Genomic DNA, 22,070 nt, shown 5'->3' with positions numbered 1-22,070 from the left:
TATGCTTTCCTTTCAGTTTTTGTTCACAATGTTTTCTCTCTCCTTTTTTTTTTCTTTTTTAATTGTAGTAAATCTTTGATCACACTAATTGCATGTATTATGGTAGCACCCAAAAAACAACTTAGAGCAGGATCCCTCTGTACTATGTGCAACAGAGGCCATCCTGGCCATCAATGCCTCTGTTCAGCATCCATTGCAAGGGCAATGTGGCTCACAGAAAGGGCTCCCATGTGCTGCATTAGTCCAAAGATTAGACTGAGCAATTGCCAGCATTTATGCCTTCTTTATGGCAGGTTTATGAAGAATAAACCTCACAATAAATATAGAACAGTATGCAGCACCAACTATGCTGTCATATTCACAATAAGAACAAAGCCAGATGAAGGCTTCACCTTTGCAGGTGAAAAAAAATGATGTACCATACTACTAAAGTAGCTCTTGGATCAAAAAAGTAAGAAAAAAAAAAAATCAACACCAACAAAAAAAATCAGTCTTCTTAAAGTTGTTTCTATCATTCAGATTGGGGTCACTTGCTTGGAAGGACCTGATGCAAAGTACCTGTGTAATTAATTTTAAGAACATCCTCATATCAAATTTACAAACAATAGTATCAATATTATATTTGTATTTCTCCTTCTTAACGACTTAGACATGCATATCTATACCATTTTCATTTCTATGTGTAAGTATTTCAGCTTGAATAAAATTATTCACTGATGCAGTGGTTCCCAAAGTACGGTTCTACTCTCTCTTTTTAAAAATCACTTTTCTTGCATTTCTGCATGCAATGAAGGCCTCCATATGGGACAGATGCTTAGTAATCTTAAGAGTTTGAAAACAAAACGGCTTCAAGAAAAGTGCAAAACATCTCCATATTGTTCAACATGGTTTAATGTAACAGAGATAACTAAACATTCACTTTAACTGCTCATTATTTTAGCTTATCCTCCCTCTGAAATTAAAACTCTCGTCTTTACTAGGTATCAATCCTAAGCCATCTCTCAGTGGCTCACAAATAGGATGGGTCACATGAATCTCTCATAGAATCTCATTCATAGAATATAATGGAAGAAACCTATTTTCTGGTTTTCTCATGAATACATTTAATGCACCAAAACCTATGCATCAAATCACAAAGAAAATGTTTGTGCAGAAGGTGCGTGTTCTCCTCCTCCTCCTACTTCTAAATTTACTGAACCCTAGGATATTGCTGATGTGGAAGAGGATATTATTCTATTACTTATTTTGATATAAATCCCTATTAAATCGTTAGGGGGTTTAACAGATGCTTTCTAATATGAGCTCTTCGTTAACTTTCGCATTTTGAGTTTGCCTTGCATTCATATCCTCCTGGTTATTTGTCATTGCTCTTATGTTGATCCTTAGAAGCAATGTCAATCAAGCTGGACAAAATTATTCACTGAGGATGCTACAGGTTCAAATGAGGGAACATTCTAAAAAGAAAACAAACATACAAACCATACTTCACTTAAAAAGTGAGCAGTATTCAAAAATTAAATAGGTTCCATTATGTAAATTAGGAATCACTCCAACATAGATCTTGACGTGACTATTTGAAACAATTACCAAACTCATCTGAGGATAATGGAATATTACAAAGTAATTATCAACAAGCTCTTTTGAGAATAATGGAAAGATTGGTCAGGTGATATGGATGCATCTTGAAAAGTAACTAATGGAAAATGCCCTATTCAACAGGAGAATGCTCTATTATTTAAGAAAAAAATAAGTTCACCCATGAAAGCTGTGATAGCAATACTCTGAATAACTAGTTCCATGTGAGTTTCTACTGCCATTCTATGGTGAAAAGAAATGAAGCTATTAATGTGTAAGTTGAAGGAATCTGGAAAACAAGGACCATCTCCACAGAAGCACCAAACTATTCTGATAGCTTTGCTTTATGGGTGAGCTGTGGTGGGAATAACAACATACTTAAGAAGCAAAAGCACCACGCAACAGGTTCGTTCTCATGGTACCTATTTGGCAACTACATTAGTTAATGAACATAATGAAAAAGGAGGTTCCAAGAGCTTGCTAAGGTCATGAAATTACATCAGGACAAAGTTTTCTTCCTCCAACATTTTTCTCAAGGTTGGAAAAGCACATAAGTGAGATAACTCCTGGAACTGGAAACAGATTGATATCAAACAAGGCTTCTTAGTAATTAGTTTTACAAATACATGAAGTGCATTTCCCCGCATAGGAACTCAGCTTTAAAACTAGTACTACCTATATGTAAAGCAAAATAAAAAGAGAAAATACTACTAAAAGTAAATTTTGTGCTCTTGAAACAGCCATGATGAGAAAAGGGAGTAAACAGTTTAAAAAACAAAAGAAAAATGATAAAATCACCAACAACTCAATTGCAGAGGCAACTCATTGCTGATCAAGATTTTGAAAATTTCATTCACATCCAATTAGTCCATTTGGCTAGTTAAAGCTACAATATGATTGACTTGCCTACTTAACAGCTGAAACTGGATGTGGATTCACAATCCCTACGAAATCTTTGGCCACCAAAATTTAGCTGCTTCTTGGCAAACACAGAATATTTAATTTGCATTGGAAATAAAAAAGAAAGATAGGTCAGAAGTGAGTAAACTCATCAGAACATACTAATGCATGACAAGAAACATTCATCATGAAGATGTCCAAAAGGAAATTAACATCCCCCACTCAATACTATACAATTGAAGTGTACCAGCTCAGAAGTTCAAAATTCTAGAGAACACGCAACAGTATGAAAATGGATTAAAAAAAAATAATAATTTAATGTCTACTTATTTTTCCTGCCAAATGTGACAGAATCAGGCAACTCACCGAAGCATTTTGAGCTCCTGGGCAGCTTTCAGAATTATTTCATGCTGTCTTTGGCTCAGGACCATCACTCCCCCCAAGGACTGTTCTGAGTCCAGGTTGGAATCTGTTCCCAGCATATCAGAGGAATGTGAAGGTGGAAGAAGGGATGAATCCAGCTGACCGTCCAAAGACCTCACTCTGTCTCCATCGTCTGGATACCACCTATCTGACAACCGTTCCCTCTCCCAATCGTTCCTTTCAGGAACAAAGTCCTGTTTCTCCCGCCACGTGTCATATCTCTCCGGATACTCTCGAATTCTCAGCTCACCTCTGTCTCGGAGGTCTCTGTCATAATGGTCTCTATTCCTATCCTCTCTCCACCTGTCTTCACGATATCTGTCCAGAGGTGGAAGGGGTGGTAGTGGTGGTAGTGGGGGAATATCCAGGTCACGATTCCCCATTTCTCTGTCATCCATAGGTCTCATGTCCCAGTCTCTATTATCCCATTCTCTGTCCAAATCTTGATCATAAATGTCCGAGGATCTCCCAGTTCTATCTAGATCTCTCTCTAGTTCCCTCTCCCTTGGCCTTTTCCAGTCATCCCACCATGAATCTCGTCTGTCATGATCAGATGATAAATGAGGTAGTGCTGGTAGTGGAGATAATGGAGGCATTGAATGGTGAGATGGCAGCCTGTCATCTCTATCATATGGATCTACAGAATCATCCCGATAATCAGAGTTGTGATCTCTCCAGTATTGTTCTCTTTCCCAGTCATCCAAATGCTCGTGCTCCATCGAAGGGTCATCTCTACTATCCAAAGGAAATTCCTCATGCATTCTCTCATCTTCATGACTCCAAGAACCCCTAAGTGTCTCATCTCGATGGTAAGGAGGCATGTTGTCAGGGTCATCTCCTAGGTGACTTGGTTTATCCATATCGCCTCCTGTTTCCCTCTCCCGGCTATCTGGCCTCCTGACAGGACCTCTCTCACGACTACCCGCCCTCCTGACAGGACCTCTCTCACGACTACCTGCCCTCCTGACAAGGACCCTCTCCCTGCTGCCAGCACGCCTGATAGGGACTCTTTCCCTGCTGCCGGCCCGCCGCATGGGCTCCCTCTCCCTGCTGCCTGCCCGCCTGACAGGGCCTCTTTCCCTGCTGCCTGCCCTCTGTCCCCTCTCCCGGCTGCCTGGCCGCCCAGCTAGCTCTCTGTCTCGGCTAGACATCACCCTCTCCCGGCTATCAGACTGGCCACCCATCGTCCTCTCTCGGCTGCCAGATCGTCCATCTGGCATCCTCTCCCTGCTCCCTGACCGCCCATCTGGCATCCTTTCCCTGCTGCCTGCTCTCCTGAACATGCCCCTGCCACGGATGGATGCCTGCCTAGCCTGCCCTCTCCCTCTGTACACATATCCTCTGCCACGGCCATCGTCCATCCTGCCCATTCCCCAGCCATGGCCATCGTCCATCCTGCCCATTCCCCAGCCACCGTCCATTCTTCCCATTCCCCGGCCGCCATCCATCCTGCCCATTCCTCGGCCATCCATCCTGCCCATGCCTCTGCCACGGCCCATTCCCCAGCCACGGCCATCTCCCTGCCCTCTGCCCTGTCCTCTTCCTCTGTTTATATGCCCCTTGCCTCTATCTTCATGCATAAAAGACCCTTTCCCTCTGCCTTCTGGCCCAGGTAAGCCCTGGGTACTATCTGAATCAAGCAATTGACTGTCTGTGGAATCCAGATCCTCATTTCCTGTTACAGGGGTTACTGCACCTCCTGTCCTTGCAACACCTGACTGCAAAGCTACAGAATTGCTAGAAAGGGATGTTGAATTCTGGTTTGGAATAGGTGAAGTACTTGCTTTGGACTCTTCTACTTGCTCGTTAGGATCATGTGAACTCCACGTCCACTTTTTAGGAGGGTCTGAAGTGGTTTCTTTGACTTCAGCTTTGGATGGTTCCTGTTGAGTGTTTGCAAGGTCTTCACTTGGCTCAACGGAACTGGTACTCTTCACGTCAGGAGGCGATTGCGTTCCACTTACAGTCTGCTGATTGCCAGCTACGTCTGTAAAAGGCTCTTTGTTTTCTGATCTTGAGTCTGTTTGTGACTGCTGCTGTCCTAAATGAGGCCGAGGCCCCCTCCACCGTGGACCACCAGGTCGAGAACCATGTGCATGTGATGTATTTTGAGAAGTATAAAATTGTCCTGCTGGTCCACGTGGGATATTGCCCCATCTACTCGTATGCTGTCCGTCAGTATTCTGTCGGTCAAAACGTGACCTGTGTCCTTCTGTGCGCTGGGAGTCGAAACGGGGACCTCTTGGTCTTGAGCCTTCAAATTTGTCATATCCTCTTCCTCGAGGTCCATCAAATCTGTATATGAAATAAAGGCAATTTTACTCAAATGAATATATCAAACTCTAAAAAAAGATTTCACACCTCCTTGATTTAACTGATGTACACTAGTGTGCCTTAGAACCAAACCCATTTGAACCACTTGCAGAACAAAGAAGAAGAAGAAGAAGAGAGAAGAAATCTCCATTTCAACATTGCACAACGAAGACATTTAAACCAGCTGCAGACCCTAAAAAGAAGACTTGACTTAAGTATCTCAGGATTTAAATGTGACTTTAAAAAGGGAAAAAAAAAAACCACAAGCCTTCCAAAGTTGACTGAGAAAAGTTTCAGCTTTTCAGTTTTGTGAAAACGAATAGGACTTGCTGAACTTTTGCTTTAATACTATGCAGCAAGCTTACTTTGCTATGGTGATGAATGGCATACAGGAAAATCTATACATACTTACAGACAGGATCTGTTTAACAATTTGTGATATTAAGTTCCATGCAAGACAATATGCTTAAAACAAGTGCATTTTTATGGCATCCCTTTTTGTTTTGTTTTGTTTTTAATTCCTTTTGAGAACACCTACAACTGCCCTTGCTTGAACACAAGAAATCAAGCAAACAAACATAAAGAATAATTCACAGTCATATAATAAAAAATCCAACCTCCACACGCACAATACTGTTTTACCTACCAGGCTACAACAAATGAAATTCATTTCACACAAAATATAGAACTTGTGCCTGGACTCAAATTGCTTGGATGTTTGGGATTTACAGTTGTGCCTCACTGGATATCAATTCATTACTGCGTACCTACTAGCAGCAGTTGACTTGCTGCAGAAATTAAGGTTTCAGTGAACAATTTACCAAATTAGATCATTTACACAACATCAAAGAATTTTAATAATCCTCTTAAGATGAAAAAGTAGAAAGCACATTTTCTTTTGGAACAAAACTGCATTTTGTTTGGGGTGAAGGAGGTCTAGATAAACAGGATGAGGGAAAAAAAAGAAATCGTAAAGCATAGCAACAACATATCTTGAATTTTAAGGACCACTGCTTACATGGGAGGTATAACTAGAAGAAAAGTTTGAGTACTGTAAGATGTTCTTCATCCCCTAAATTCAGAAAATTAGTTTAAGGAAATTCTTTACAGATTTTTGAGAAATGTTAATTGCTAAAATGAAGTGGATGGGTGTCTCCTCATACATCCAATCATTACCTGTAACTATGGGATAGTACCATTTAACAACTACATTTTTAATTTATCACAAGTTCAATAAAAAATGTATTTCAATGGCTGATATTGAGAACAAATAGTAAACAGATTTTTGGGAAAGCCATAGCATATTCATACAATCACAATATAGCAATGCTCAAAAGTTTTGCTATTTTAATACTTCAAGTGTCCTCAGAAATAAAGCCACAGTCTACTTTCTTGGAGTTTTTGTTTGTTTGCTTGTCTGTTTGTTTCAAATTCAGTAGGCATCACTTCAACCAGCCTTGAACTAATGACCACACACAACAGATGTTGTTTTTGCAAACTGATATCATGACAATTATGACAATTATGGAAAGAAAACAGTTCAAAAACCAAGTTCTTAGGTCAAAGCATGTAGCAGACACATTTAGAGTAAGGCAGCAGACCATCTACTTGAAAAAATGCAGATTTGTATTTTAATAAAACTCTATCTTAATGAAGACAGTTACCTTCAAATTCAAAACTACCAGATGTTATGAAAACAAAAGGAATCCCAATGTTAGGCAAAGGCTCAAATCATTTCTTTCTTTCTTTCTCATTTATAGCTGTTTGAATGCTAAGTAATGCTACACGTGGAAAAACACTGATTTGCGTGCAAGAAAAAGACCACCACTCTCTTATCTGGCAGCCATTTTGGGAAGTGCAGCAAATAGGAAAAAGATGTAGCTACAGAACTCTCACACCAAGAGAAGTTAAAGAAAAAGCACAGGTGAAGCACTCTTAGTTTTACCATTTCTTTCTGCAATCAATGGATTTGGACTACAAAGAATAATTGTTTCTCTTCTCTAAAACTAAATTTCTAGTAATAAGCTATGGTAGTATATTTAACTAAATAGATATCTGGATACTTTCTTGAACCCCTTTCAGAATGTGCTCATTGAAGTGTCATCATCTACAGCAATGACTTAATCCGTCAATGACTTGAGGGATTGTTCCTCAACGCTTTTGCTTTAGATATTCCTAAGTTGTGTTCCAAGTACCGCATATGGAATGCTGGAAATTTATACGGCTTTATGTGAAAGGTCAGTCTTCCAAATGCGAGTTATCATCTTTAAGCTAAAGATGGCAAAGATGCATAAAACATTTACAGCATCTTTCCTATTTTCACAAAAGAAATATTATATCTCTGAGGATTAAAAGGGAGCAGCATGCTGAAGCATTTCCCTAGAGAAACAGGAGGAAAAAAAAAAAAAAAGTGTTCCACTTTAGGAAATGATTAGGTGAACAGAATTTACTTATCTTTGCTGTAATCAGATAAATACAGACCATAACGTGCATACACAAAACCTCTGCCAAACACACCTCATATGACCTCAGGAAAATCTGAGAATAAGACAATGTTTCATTTCTTAATATATCACCAAAGTGCATTCAGCCTCAAACATGTATAAATCAATGAAAGTATCCTTACCGAGGACCTCTGGGGCCTTCGAAACGTGCTGATCTGGGAGGATCTGGAAGCAATCCACCTGATCTCACTGGTTTATCCTGCATGGTAGGTGTGTATGTTGAAGACAACGCAGAAGGGGTTTTCAGTTCCCCACATCCTTGCTCAGTTTGTTTATTATGGTGAACTTGAGACTTCCCGTGGTCTGAAGAGCTGAAGGATGAACTTCCTTGAGAATGGTAAGCTGAATACACAGGTGAACTAGATATTTTTGATGCATAGGTACCAGGAGTGGGAAGTAGAGCTGGCCTTGGTGTTTCAGTAGATTGACTGCTTTGAGAACTGGATCCTGAAGGGACAGAGGAGGAGTTGGATAACTGAGATACAGACGATAGAGGTGGGGGAACCAGTGGAGGTGTAGTTGAAGGCAAAGTTGGAGGCATAACTGGAATGCCACCCTGAGCAGATTGGGAATACGGAACAAATGGAGGTGGAAGTGAAACATTTGCAGGATACTGATTCTTCAAGTTTTGAAGTGAGCTCACTTTCTCCTGCAGATGGGACTGAGTGACCTTCATCTGTTCATCCCATGCTTTCCACTGTTTCTCATACTCCTGAAGTTGGTCTTTATGAGGATATGTTTGAAGCTGATGCTGCCACTGTTGGTTCATTGATCGCTCCCAGTCTTTATGAAGCTGCTGGAACTGTTTTTGCTGTGTTTCATAATGTCTCAGCTGCATCTCCACTGACATTGTCTACAATGAGAACACAGGAATAACTTCAAAATACCATTTGAGTTACTGTCAGAGCCACACATTTTAGCGTCACTCCTCCTATCACAACTTCTGACTTTTGCAGATACTTGAGGAAGAACTACAACCAAACAAAAGCAAACTCCGACACCTAACATCAATTTACTCATTGAATGACTGGAGGGCAAGCGTTTATGCATAGAAGACTATTTTGTTTTACACAGGAAAGCTAAAGAAAGCTATAGCCAAAGGCCTTCAAGCTGTGTTATTACTTAATGCAAACAACAGCTACTAAAGCACAAATCAATCTTCACCCTTGCGGTACATATAGTATGTGACTACTTCCCAGAATTTCAATTTCTAAACTTACTAACTTGCAGAGAGTTGCTTCAGCTACAAGCAGTTATTTTTCTTTAAACCTTTTCTGGATGACATAATTTGCACAGTGCAGTCAGTTTTTCCTCAGATGCTAATACTGATGGGCTTGACCTGTTCTAAGATTTCGGGCATTATACTTCCAGATTTTTTAAACAGACAGCCCAAGCTATAAATAAATGCTTAATGTACAAACTCTTCCAACTCAGAAAAAGCTGGTTCAACTAATACAGCAATTAATGTTTACTTAAAAACTTAAAGGTTTCAACAGTGATATAATCATCCGAATTTGTAATTAAGACTTCTACTTCATCACTGCACATTTTTCAAAATTATGAAATAGGGCAGCTACCAATTTACTTCACACAATCACCTGCTCACTTTCTCCTGCATGATTTCTAAATCAGGAAAATATCAGAAGCTGAGTAAGGTCTGTATTGTATTCAACTCTGCTCCTGTATCACTCAGATATGCCTGAAAATCTTAAAAGTGTAAATTCTTATTTTCACTATCCTATTAAAGATTTGTCATCACCTCTCAAGCTACTTTTTTTCATTCTAAAGTTGAGTGATAATAGGAAACAGAGATACAGACTTCTGTCCATGCAGAAAAAGTAATTAGACAGATAAGCCGACCATGAGAAATCACTCAATTACTCATTTTTTCAGCAGACCGTTAGTGTTAGGTCACTCACAAAATATATCAAATACCATCTCCTGAATGTTTCACCTGCAGATGTGGAGGCTGCTGCATGATCTGTTGATACTGCTGTACTATCTGCTGCAGCTGGGCATGCTTCTGCATTATTCTCTGGTACTGAAATCCAACTCGGTGATGGGGATGCTGCTGCCATTGAGCTGCTGCTGCTTGCAACTGCTGCAGTCTCAAATCTTCCTCAGGGTCATCAGGAGGATCAATATTAAGCTAGAGAAACAGGCAAATACTGTAAATAAAGGAAGGCTGTTTCTGTCAGAAGAGAAAAACACTTGTTTGCTACTCAGTTTACAAGAATCCTCTCGGCTTTCATTATCTTATCGCTCTGTATTCCAATGTTCTGATTTTTATCTCCTCTATTCTTGTGTAGTCTGATCTAAAGGTTAAGCAGATGGGGATTAGGTTTTTCATACATACAGAAACTAACAGGTAAGAGATTAACACAGATCTGCTCTGTGCTGCTCACAGCAAATGCAGGGAGACAACTGTGCATTTTCATGATGAAGCAAAATAATTTTAAGTGCATAATTTTGCTGCTTGATGAAAACCTGCATATCGTAAGTGAAAGCAGAGCACATGCTGTAGGGCAGCCTACCATGCCACAGTAATCTGCTGAAACACTGAAATAATGACCTCCGTCCATTACGTAGAAACTATCATTAAGCACTCTGACAAAATACTAAATACTCTGTACAAAGTTCTTGGCTTCCAGACAAACTATTATGCACAGAGAAAAAGAGAGCCAGACCAGACAACCAGCAAGAGAAGCACTGAAAACAGTGTCTTAAGTATAGCATTCCTCATTTACAGAGTACTTCATTTTGCACTTCTGTGTCACAACGTGTTTCTCATAGACAAAGATGACAGTGTTGGAGAAGGTGCAAGTGAGTCAAGCTTGGTGCTTGTGTGGGTGTCTATGCAAGTCTAAATATGAGGGATGTATTTTTTAATTTATTGCTGTGGCCTTACATGTTCTTTAAAGATCGTTTTACTGTATTTCTTATTACACAGTATATGAGAATTTGATGACAATATTTCCTGCGTTTTGTCCCATCTAGCACAACACACAGAGCGGCACCTCTGCAAAGCCTACCTGAGTTTCAGTGGATGTAAGAGAAGACTCATCTTCCTTAGATGCTGGAGGCAAGGATTCATTAAGCGGAGGAGGTTCAGACTGCGGAGTTGAAGCACTCATTTTCCCTTCTTCAGATTTTGCTCTCTGCTCAGATGAATCCTTCCCTACTCCTGGGCCTTTCATTCGCTGCTGTCCCTGAGCATGGGCTTTTGCTCTTTGCTGTAGACTAAGCAAGTGCTGCTGGTACCAGTATTGCTGCTGTTCCTATAATAAACAAATTTTCTAAGACAAATGGCTTTCAGCGAAAAAAAACCAAAGAATTTTAATTTATGATAGTCATTAATGATCATGCAGAATAAAAACATTCTAGAAAAATGTTTATATGAGAGAAAACTCACTTCGTTATCAGCAGTACTGCAATGAAAGTAAAAAGATTTAATCAAAACTCAGATAGTGATACGTGAGGCATGGAAGACTGACGAATTTATTCCTCACTCTAAAGAGATTTCAATTAAGGAAAACAAAAACAAAAAGCAGAAAAATGACCAAGTAGTAGAGACATGTGGTAGGTACCATGCTTGCTAATGTTAATGCTTTTTATTCCTATCAAATGAGTGTACTTACTAAGAGACTAACTTAGGGAAAACGAAGGAGAAAAGGTGGACAACAAATACAAGCAGGGGAGCAGTAAAAAGGATAAAATGTTCAAAAAGATGATGAGCATGAACAGAGAACACACACCTGTAGTATGAAAATGATGGCAGAGTAATCATGGTGGAAATATTTGAATAAAAGAGGGGTTAGGAAAAAAAAATACAACCCAAAAACCAGCAAAGAATACTTAGAAACTGATTTCTGATTACTCTGAATTACTCCCAGTACCTAAAAGGGACCTACAAGAGAGCAGGAGAGGGACTCTTCATCAAGGTGTGCAGCAACAGGGCATGGGGGAATGGCTTTAAACAAGAAAAGGGGGGATTTAGATTAGGTATGAGGGGGGAATTGTCTACTCAGAGGGTAGTGAGGCCCTGGCAGAGGCTGCCTGGAGACCTGAAGGTGTTGTAGGCCAGGCTGGATAGGGCCCTGGGTAGCCTGATCTGGTGGAAGATGTTTCTTATGTCTGCTTATGGCAGGGAGGTTTCAAGGTGATATTTAAAAGTCCCTTTCAATCCAGACCACTTTGTGATTCTACAATTAATACTCAGCAGCTGAAAAAGTAGATATGGCTCCATCTAAAGAATTCTCCATCTAAGATGTGGCTCAGCTTTCAGTTTTAAATAATTCAGGCTACAATCAGAGTACTGTCAGTACATGACAGCAGCTTCAAAGCACTGTGAGATGCCACTAAAGTAAAGAATAAGAGACTAAAGAGGAGTATCTCAACACTTACAGGACCATGCACATTAGAGAGACCCAAGCGGGAAGCATTAGCTCACTTCATCTTGTAATACACAAATACCAGGCATCAATCAGACTAGCAGGACACAGACTTAAAGCTGGTGGGAGGCAGCTCTTTACCTGACAGCCCTGAGCTATGCAAGTCCCTGCCAGAGAACTGCAAGCAATGAACTGCCATGGCGTCAAGGCACAACCACATAAGCTCCAACAAGAAAAGTCTCCAGATTTTACAGATAAAGACACCAGTCACGGCAAGGCAGCTCCTGTATTTTAGAGAAGCATCACTATTCACTTATTTGCGAATTCTTCTCTTAGCATCTCCTTTTAGTCACTGTTAAAGTCAGAATAATAAAACACTGTACTTTTAGTCTGACTCAGCGCAACCATTCTTATGTTCTCATGTCAGTTCCACCACTTTTGAAAAACTGTGACTGCCCTGCAGCTTTCATGTCTGCTGTTCTCCCTTTCCATCCAAGCATACACTGATGAGAACAGCAATCTGTAAAAAGCCTCCTCACAAACCAAAAAGAATCCGAAAGACAGGGATGCAAGGAACTAATAGAAAAAGCATGGTAACAACGGTGGTAGGCATTGTCTGATGGGATTTCTCAAAATTGAACTATGCAATTTGTCTTTAAACAGGTTTAAGAGAAGCACGAGCTTCCCCTGAGAGCCCACCTGACACTCAGAAAGGGACTGTGGGTTTCCACTGTCAAAAGCCTAGCAGACACAAACATACCAATGTGTTTTTTAAAAATACTTCTGTAAAGGCTGCAACTTGGAGAGATGAGGTTAGTAAGTTAGTAAGCATGAGGGAGGAGCACACAATGCAGCTATACAAAAGATGTTTACATTTATCCCTCTCAAACAGCATCATAAGGTGACTTAGAACAAAGGTGTTGGATGCTGTGCCTCTGGAGGAATGACCACTGAGCCACCGTCACAGAATTCTGTTCACCCAGAGACCCAAGAGATCCTCCTCAAACAATTGGATAAGGGGTGAAAATCACAGTATGACCAGTGATTCACACAAGGACATTCATACACAGCAATGTATCCTGTCTCATAGTTTTCACAGCAGATGAAGTCAGTAATACATGCCCTGCAGGCTCTAACAGAGAAGTGAGAAAAAAGTGAAAACACGAGTTTCCGCAGCTCCTGAACAAAACAGAAGCACTGATGTAACGCAGAAGAGTCCTGACAGTACATTCAGTCATTTGAGCACTTACTCCACCTTTGGCTGACCAAGAGACTATGCCTATTGCATTACACAGAGGCTGAAATCAGCACCACAACAGATGTGACCAGAACACACACCACCAGAAGCACGGTTCTGAGGAACGCAAGCCTGCACCACTGAGAGATTTCAATGCACCCAGTTCTCTGCATGCTACAACGGCTGTAAAGTCACTCTGACAAAGACCCAAAATTCTCAGTAATCTGGTTTTCTCTCCTCCTATCACTTATGACACTTCTGGCTACACAGTGGGGGGACAAATTACTTCACTGCTCGATCTGAAGTTTAACAATTCAAGAATTCAGCAGCACCTTCAATACTATTCACTTTCAACATCTGACTTGTCAAGATTTTGGTACTAAATATGAGCCCCATTGGTATCCCTGTAAGAGATTAACTAGTACTGTCCGAAGTCTTCATAACATCACATTTGCAAACTAAAAGCACTCCGCTGCTGAGCAGTGATTCATTATATGGTACAAATGTAAAAAGGATACATTTCCATTGCTATTTCTGTGCAGGTATGGAAGTCTAATGGATACAAATTAAAGATGTCCCAAGAACTAACAAAGTTAATCTCAGTGACTTCAGTCTGATACAAAATTTCTACAAATTTTCTTCAGATCAGAATCCAAAGAACAACTGAACCTGCGTATTTCAAGCTTAAATAAAATCCATTCACTCTTAAGAGTATTTATACTTTGTTCTTGCAGCTGGAACTACATGAGCTGACCCCAAAGGGCTGCAAAAGCCCCAGCGAGGCCAAGGGTGCAGCACACACAGCTGGGGGCTCCGCACACCTCTGTCCACACTTCACCAAGGGCACTGTGCCCAAATTCACGCATACAGAGCTGCACTGATGTACTCACACTTGGACTAACATTATGCAGTCATTTCAGCCCTAGTACACACGTAAAAGTGCACAGTTAACTGTAAGAATCATGTGTGAGAACTATTATTTCAGGGTATTCCCTAAGAAGCTCTGTATCATCTTACAGCAGAAGATCGAACCCATGTGGCGGAAAGCGTATTTCCAGAAAGTCAAAGAGAACGGGGTACCACAGCAGGCAGACTCGTGAAGCTTTACCCACAGCCGGTAGGATCAGCCACAGCTCCACGCTGACCAGACAGACCGGCTGACATATGGTCCCCGACGGAAAACCAACTGAAGGAACCACACGATGCACGCCACGGGTGCACACGATACCACCGCAACCTGCGGGAGCCGGACGGAACCCTTACCTGGGGCGTCATCGTAGCCGGGTCGGGCTGCGGGGTGCCGCGCTGCTCCGTGCCTCCCTCCGAGCCTCCCTCGGGCAGGGCGGCGGGCGGGGGGGTGAAGCGGGGCTGGGCGGCTTTGGCGGCGGGCCCGGGCGGAGCGGACTGTGAGGGAGAGGCCTGCGCAGGCAGCAGGTAGGGCTGCGGGGGGGGCAGGTAGGGCTGCGCGGGGGGCGGCAGGAAGGGCGGCGCGGCGCCGCCCGGGGGGGGCTCCAGGTAGGAGGGGGGCGGCTCGGAGAAGGCGGGCGGCGGCTGCGAGGCCTGCGGGCGGGGCAGGTAGGGCTGGGGCGGTGGGGAGGAGGCGGGCGGCGGCAGGTAGGGCTGCGCGGGCAGGTAGGGCTGCGCGGCGGGCTGCGGGGATTGCGGCGGCGACGACAGCTCCATGTCCATGGGCACGGGCTCGGAAGGAGCGGGCTCTCCCCACTCTCCGTGCCCGGCGGGCGGCTCCGCGCCGTCGCGCTCCCGGGAAGCGGCGGCGGGGGGCGGCTTGCGGGCGGCGGGGGGCGGCTCGCGGTGGGAGAACTGCTTCTGGTAGCTGCGCACCGGCGGCGGCGGCACGGTGGGCGGCGGCTGCTGCCAGTCCGGGAAGGAGCCAGGCAGCGGCGGCGGCGGCAGCCCCGGGGGGGGCGGCCCCGGCGGCGGCGGCGGCCCCAGCAGCACGGACTGCAGCTGCTTCTGGTGCATCTGCTGTAGCTGCTGCAGCTGCGCCAGGTGCTGCTCCTGCAGGCTGAGGAAGCCCGAGGTGCCGCCGGGAGGCGGCGGCGCAGCGGCGGCGGGCGCGGGGCCCGGCGGCGGGTAGCTGGGCAGCGGCATCGGCGGCACGGCGGGCGGCGGCACGCTGGGCGGAGGAATGGGCAGCGGCGGCGGCGGGATGGAGGTGGGCGGCGGCGGGTAGTGCCCCGCCGCCCCGTAAAGGCCCCAGGCCGGGTACATGGCGGCGCCGCGGGCGGCCGGCGCGGAGCAGAGCGCGGCGCTTCCACAGGCCGCGGCGGCGGCGGCGCGGACGGCCCACGGCGCCTGCGCGGGGCGGCGCTCCGCCCTCTCGGGCAATAGAGCGGCGCGAGAGTGGAGCTAGAGCGTCGGGAGGCGCTTCCCGGCGGGAGGCCACGTGACTACGGGAGGGCGCCGTGCCGCCGGCGGGGCACGTAGAGAGGGAAGGAAGCGAGAGCAGAGCGCCGCGCCCGCTCTTCCGCCCGCCCCTAATTGGCACGGCCGGGGCGGAAGACGAGAGCGGCGGGGCCGAGCCGGGCTCCATTATGTGCGGCCGGGCAGCGCCGGGTTCCACTGGCAGCGGAGTCCAAGTCCGTGAAACTCGAACAACTGTTCTGATGTTCCACCTCTAGTTGGCTGGAGAACTGAACACCTCCGCCCTATAGGAAAGAACAGTTGAGAAATCCAAAGCCTTGCAGGCAGGAGGAAGGTCAGGAAAAAGCTTTGTCCTCTTAGCTGGAAAAGCTGGGCTTCGCGTTCAAATGACACATCGTGCAGCTGTGAAGCTATGAGAAAAGCTTCCAGCGAAGTTTGAACTCAGTTATGAGACAACTCTCTGGGAAGATCACCCTAATATGCACACACAGCTCTGTTATTTTATATCCTTTCATTTTGTCTGGCAATTTTAAGCATTCTGCCAGCCGTCAAGACATCCCCCAAGTTCATCAGGTTGCTGTGCCTTTGACTTCTTCAGCACCTAAGAGACTTCTGTCAGGTATTAACCATGAGCAACAGTCTATTTCTCCTCCAGACTCCTTCAGTCTAGGTTATCTCAAGTTATCTGCATAGGGAAAATTCTGGATAACTTTGTACCTGAAGAAGTCTTTTAGAACTAGGATTATTCTGAAAACCAAATAAACAGATCAAATCCTACAGCTATTTCTCAGTTGTTGTTTGAGAAGGTGTGGCCTTTAAGTGTTCATGGCAATAGTTTTGGGTTAAAAAAAAAAAAAAGTGACTTCAACTGAGAGAAGAAAATGAAGGAAACTATTTTTGAAATGTAGAATTTAAAAGTGTCAAAATTCAGGCTGGTTGGTTACCTTCTTTTTGTCTGGAGGTGGAGAAGTGTCAGTATGGTATTATTCCAGGGATAAGATTAGTAGGTGAGCTCACAGCAAGCAAAGAGAGCAAGTCTGACGTGTTCCCAAAGTTTCCTGCAACATCTGTAAAGGCAGGTGCTAGCATTAAGGTTATTAGCTTGTTGGGGCATTTCCCAAGGACAAGAAATTATTAGCAGAGGAGAGCTACTACCTTCACTGTGTGCTGCCTGCCTTTAGGGATATGACTTCAGCCATACACTGAAGACTGCACTAGCGTAGGGTATTGCAAGATACAAGCTCTATTGAAGTTTAGTCTTTTTCTTAGTTATACCAGGAGTATAAGTTTTCCCCCTCTTCTCTGTACCACAACTCCAATATTTTGGCCAGGAGCAATGCTACAGCATGTGGGACTCAGCGACTCTCAGTTTCTCTCCTATCTCTGTCCTAAAACAGTTCTCACCACCACAGAGGAAAAGAGATCAGAAGAGCAAACTAAAAATAAAAGCCTAATGGAGAAGATATGAGAATGCACCTTCATGAAGACAGAAGCAACGCATCTCAGAATTATTTTTTCCACTGCTTTTCTCCATGTGCTTAACCATTTTTTTTCCCCCTCACTCTTCTGACTACTTCCTCCTCACGTTACTGCCAACACTGCAGATCTCTGTGACATTTGCTCTGATTTCTCCCCACCTACTCTGGTCCCAGACCAATCTAATACCTTTCAGTTTGACACTTTCCTGTAAACAGTAGTACATTCTTCTTCCATTACATGAGACTTAAAAGCAAAAGACTTTTATCACACAAAAGAGAGAGGTCTATCTCAGACCCAACAACGCCAACATCTCTGCATTTAAGCAAAAAGGCTGGACTGCTGGCTGACCTAGTGGACAAACTGTGAGATGATACCATCATATCTTAAATACAAGGTGCACTGGTAAGAAGAGATATTAAATATGCACTGAGCACCTACAAAAACAAGGGAAAATCTGTTCAACGTACAAGGATGAACTGAGTTAGGGAACATGAGCAGGACACAACTTGTTTTCATTCACTGTATTGAGATACAGTTGAATAAAAGCCCATTGACTCTCAATTAAAATCTACCAGACCATGGCTCCAGAGAAGGCAGTCTATTGATGCAGACTTGCTGGCTTTCCCCCAGCATTCAGATTCCAATTTCTTTTTGGAGTAGATGCAAAGGAGTTCACCAAAGGAATACTCATCCTGCTGCAGATGCAGAGATAAGAACCTTCTAATACCTCTGTGGTCCCACTCTCAGTCATAGTTGGAATATCACCAGTAGTTAATTCAGAATGGTGAAACCCATCACCATGTGAGAACAAAGAGGGAGTCTGGCACATTCTTGAACATAGAGTTCTCTTCTTCTGATATCCTTCTCCAAGCTATGGATTATCAGGTGCAGTCGGAAAAAAGATGAGTAAAACAGACTCTTTCACAAAGTTGTTGTTTTTTTTTCCTAGGAGATCAAGACTATGAAGTCAGTCCGATATCCTACAAACAGAGTTCCAGCAAAGAGGAAAGCAGGAGGGCTTGGAACAAGAAGGAGCTTTATGCTGGCTCAGGGCCTTGGCATTCATGGCTTGGCTGGACAAGTTAGAACCGAGGAGCTCCATAATCATCTGGCATCCTCTCAATATTGTATCTGCAAAAGAAAGGGAAAACCTATTCAGACAACCTACTCTATGTTGTTCCCCTCTTAGTGCAGCAACACGCTTATAGGAAGACTGAACATAAAACAGCTTTGCTGCATTTCTATCTGCAGCTCAGAACCTCAGGGAGAAAAATATTACCTCGGAGAAAACTAAAAAGACTTTATAAAGTTACCTCTATCCTGCAGAGTTTGAGTGTCAAGAAATCCTTAACCCCAAAGAAGAAAAAAAAATGTTTTTCTAAGAACTAATCTAGGATTTAGGAGCAGAACCACTCTGGAGAATAAAATCCTGTCCATTCAACTTGTGACACATGGGCAAAATGAGTAAGGCTGAAGATGTTTGGAGGGAAAATATTCTATGCCATCTTCTACTTGCAGGTCAATTAAAACCATGTATTTACAGCAATTAGCTTCCTCATTTCTGACATGCTTCTGTCTGCATTTTAGTACACTCAGTTTCCACCGGTAGCATACCTGCCTCCCAGCATCCTTCCCATCCCATCTGAAGACTTTGACCCTTTTCTCTCCACGTTTTTATTTCTTTACCATGCTACCAAAATTATGTACCACACTTTGAAAGGATTTGACATAGAACTTCTGTCTTGCATAGAACCTAAATTGTACATAATGCAGAACAAATACTAAAACACTGGATATGATGAATGCTTTAGAAGGAATGGGAAACAAACTCAAACCAGTGTTGTTACAATATCTCACAAGCCTTACTGTACAGATTCATTGCTTTGAAACTGCTGCATCCTTCCAAGTTGCTTCAGCTTTTAGCTAAGAAGCAAATTCAGTTTCTTAGCTGAGGATATAAAAAAATTTCAAATAGAACATGGAACAGGAAGTTTTTCTCAAGAATCTGTAGAATACATCTGCCCCATAGTCCTCCTACTGCTTATGCAAGATGTATCTATGGAAACACCGGTCTCAAGGAAAGAGGTCTTCCAGGTAGCAAATAAGTGGACTGCAATAAAAGGAGGTCTACAACAAGTCTCTATCCCAGCAGCAGCTATGCTTTCACTTTTGTGCGAACACAAGGCCCTTTACTACAGTCTGCACTATAGACATTGCAGGAGAGAAGTACACTGGAATAGAGTCCATGCCAGACAATGATTCTGCCTGGCAGCATTCCTTTCTGTCAGAAGTCCCTTACCTGTGCCTGGAAATATACATTATGGGCACTCCTGGAATCTTTCGTATTCTCCGCTTGAGCTCTTTATCCACTGTGGCTACAATATAACATTTGTGCTGAAAAAGAGAGGCAAGCCTGAGTCAACACTGGTGCTAAAGGCAAGCAAAAGCCTCAATTCAATTAGCTCGTTTAACAGGAGAGGGCTACCTGTCAATAGTAAAGCACTCCTAGGACTTGTAGAGAATTCCATAACAGATTAATAATATAATTCTGCTAATCAAAACAGACTCCAAGAAACATTCAAACACTGCGCAGTTTTTACAGATGACAGCTTTCCCATTCAAGATGCTTCTTGATGCTATCTTCCACAAGAATGCTTAGGGGAGATTACATCCTCCCCTCCAAATAAACTTGTGCTAAGTACTGAAAATATCTCCTTATGAGATTTTACAGGTACTTTGCTGGAAACTTAAATCATGAGTAACTAGCAGGGTTCAGGAATTTTTAGTGTGTTAGCATAGTGTGGGTAAATACCTGAGTGACTCTCTGTACCAAACAGTCATCTGCATAGGTTCCTTTGTGCATACATGGCAAACGTTCAAACCGAGGGTCCTTGGCAATTCTGTGGGGATACATATGTGCAGCATCACAGCAGTCAGACCAGAAATGTATGGTAATATAGTATGGTGGAACACAGACCCTCTTTTCTATGATATGCAGCATATTATCCTCTAAACAAGGGCTTAAGCCACGGAGCCAATGGTACATTCCACTAACTTGAATTGATGAGCAAACAAATAATACAATCTGCCTAAATATTTCTTAGTTCTTTTAAACCGGTTTCCAAACTCTCTGTAATGTTAAGTTCTTGCCTAACAGAGAAAAATCATTTGAAATAACTCAAACACTAGGAGAAATTCTAGATCTTACTGCTGATCCTTTGTACCTTGTATCTTTTCATACAGGAACACTTCACTTCCCCTCTGAAGGGGAACTTCAAAGACGTTTAAGGGCTGCACTCATATATTTTACAACTCAACAGCTCAAATTAAAAAACAATACAACTGAACAGTAAACCTTGAGAGCACAAGCCATCCTGGACTTGTTTTGTAGATATCACACAATGACACAGCTCTACATTACCAGTACATGCTACCTACTGCAAGAGGAAAAATATGAGGCATAAGTGAAAGGTTCCAAAAGACCCGAGTCATTTTTTTATTTCTTTTTATAATTTTTTACGATTAAATATTTAGAGAAAAAGAAGAAAATGTTATTTAGAAGGTCTGAGGGGAAAAAAAAAAAAAATTATAGCTGGATATTTATACCTAGTATATAAGTTTTCAAAGTGATCTAAAACTGAACTCAGAAAGCCAGAGAAATAAAATCAAGTTCAAGACCTACAATCCATTTGTACAAGAGCACCATCATAGCAAATTTATTTCATTTCTTCTTGTCTGTCTCCTTTGAATTAAAATACAAAGTTCTAGAAGCAGAGAGGAATAGTGTGCACATACCTTAATGCCACGCGATACCTCTGTCCTAACTTCTCAATTTCAGCCATTACACAATCTGTGATACATGGAATACCTACATGCAAAAATGACAGCATTAGAAGCCTGTATTAGAACAAAACTGTATTTCTGCACAGATCTCAACAGCACAGCTCAGAAAGTTGTCATGAGCTCTGTAACCCACTGTTGGCAGTTCTAAATTTCTAAAATCTGCTAAAGATACAAAGTGATGAAATGTAAAGCCACTGAGCAGCAATTGGACAAATCCATAATAATTTTAGATTTTTAAAATACCACTGCTTTACCTTAGTATTAGTATTTAAAACCACTGACTGTCAGAAAACAAAGTCTCAGGGCTACCACAGGCCATCCGCAACAAGCTCTGTGATTATAGTACATATTTTATTAAATATTTCTGTTACCCTCAGTTAACGTGGTGAGGCCAAATAGGTGGTTCATAGACACATCATGGCACTATGTAACCTGGAATCTGAAAGTGAGGCAGACACTCACACTTGGCATAGAGGCAGTCCATCATAGACTGCACAAGGTCCAGCTTAGCCTTGATGGAGAAGTTGATGAAGTTGGTATCCACTAAGATGTGGTAAGGAGGCCCCAGCTGCGTGTTGTACTGGAAGAACAAACACGAGGGATGCTGGGGGCTGGAGGGAAGAATACAAATCGATTAACTGCGATTGACATGACACCAAATCCTACAACGAAGGAGGGGTACGAGGCCGACACCCTCCAGGAGGCCCGCACTGCGGCACTTACACCTCCCGCTCCTTGATGGCGCTCGGATCCTCCTTCTTCTTTTTGGCGGAGGCCTTGGCCCGTTCTTTCTCATTTCTGCAAGAAAGAACGCGCACCGCTGGAGCGGGGCAGCAGCGAGCCTCAATGGGACCCCCGCGCCGCCGAACGGGCCGCTAAGCTGCGGGGCGACGCCTGAGACGGCCTAGCAGTGGGCTACACTCACATGCGCTGGTCACGCAGGCTGATCATGCGCTTCATCACCGCATACTTCCGCGCCTTCTTTTGCTTTCCCTATAAGGAGACACGGGCGCGGATTAG

At 43.2% G+C, this 22,070-nt stretch overlaps 2 protein-coding genes across 2 annotated transcripts in view; both read right to left on the bottom strand.

Moving 5' to 3' along the window:
* The window catches only part of YLPM1 (YLP motif containing 1), a gene marked incomplete at both ends in the record, with an annotated part of 32,667 nt that extends 17,092 nt beyond the window's left edge, over positions 1-15,575 (bottom strand). The window contains 5 exons of the mRNA XM_079537216.1: positions 2,842-5,193; positions 7,838-8,568; positions 9,670-9,864; positions 10,748-10,993; positions 14,607-15,575. Of these exons, the coding sequence (XP_079393342.1) occupies positions 2,842-5,193; positions 7,838-8,568; positions 9,670-9,864; positions 10,748-10,993; positions 14,607-15,575 (4,493 nt within the window). The remainder of the gene's footprint in view (positions 1-2,841; positions 5,194-7,837; positions 8,569-9,669; positions 9,865-10,747; positions 10,994-14,606) is intronic.
* A 2,714-nt stretch (positions 15,576-18,289) lies between these two features.
* On the bottom strand, positions 18,290-22,037 carry FCF1 (FCF1 rRNA-processing protein; the record flags this gene model as incomplete). Its single annotated transcript, XM_079537824.1, has 7 exons — positions 21,976-22,037; positions 21,774-21,848; positions 21,513-21,661; positions 21,003-21,075; positions 20,020-20,107; positions 19,507-19,601; positions 18,290-18,338 (listed from the first exon to the last, which is right to left on the bottom strand). The coding sequence occupies exons 1-7, from the start codon at positions 22,008-22,010 to the stop codon at positions 18,290-18,292; spliced, it is 564 nt and encodes a 187-aa protein (XP_079393950.1). The 5' UTR covers positions 22,011-22,037.
* Between the last annotated feature and the right edge of the window lie 33 nt (positions 22,038-22,070).

Source organism: Tetrao urogallus (assembly GCF_951394365.1).
Source record: "Tetrao urogallus genome assembly, chromosome: 6".
Lineage (NCBI taxonomy): Eukaryota > Metazoa > Chordata > Aves > Galliformes > Phasianidae > Tetrao > Tetrao urogallus.
This window is presented reverse-complemented; position numbering and strand designations above follow the sequence as displayed.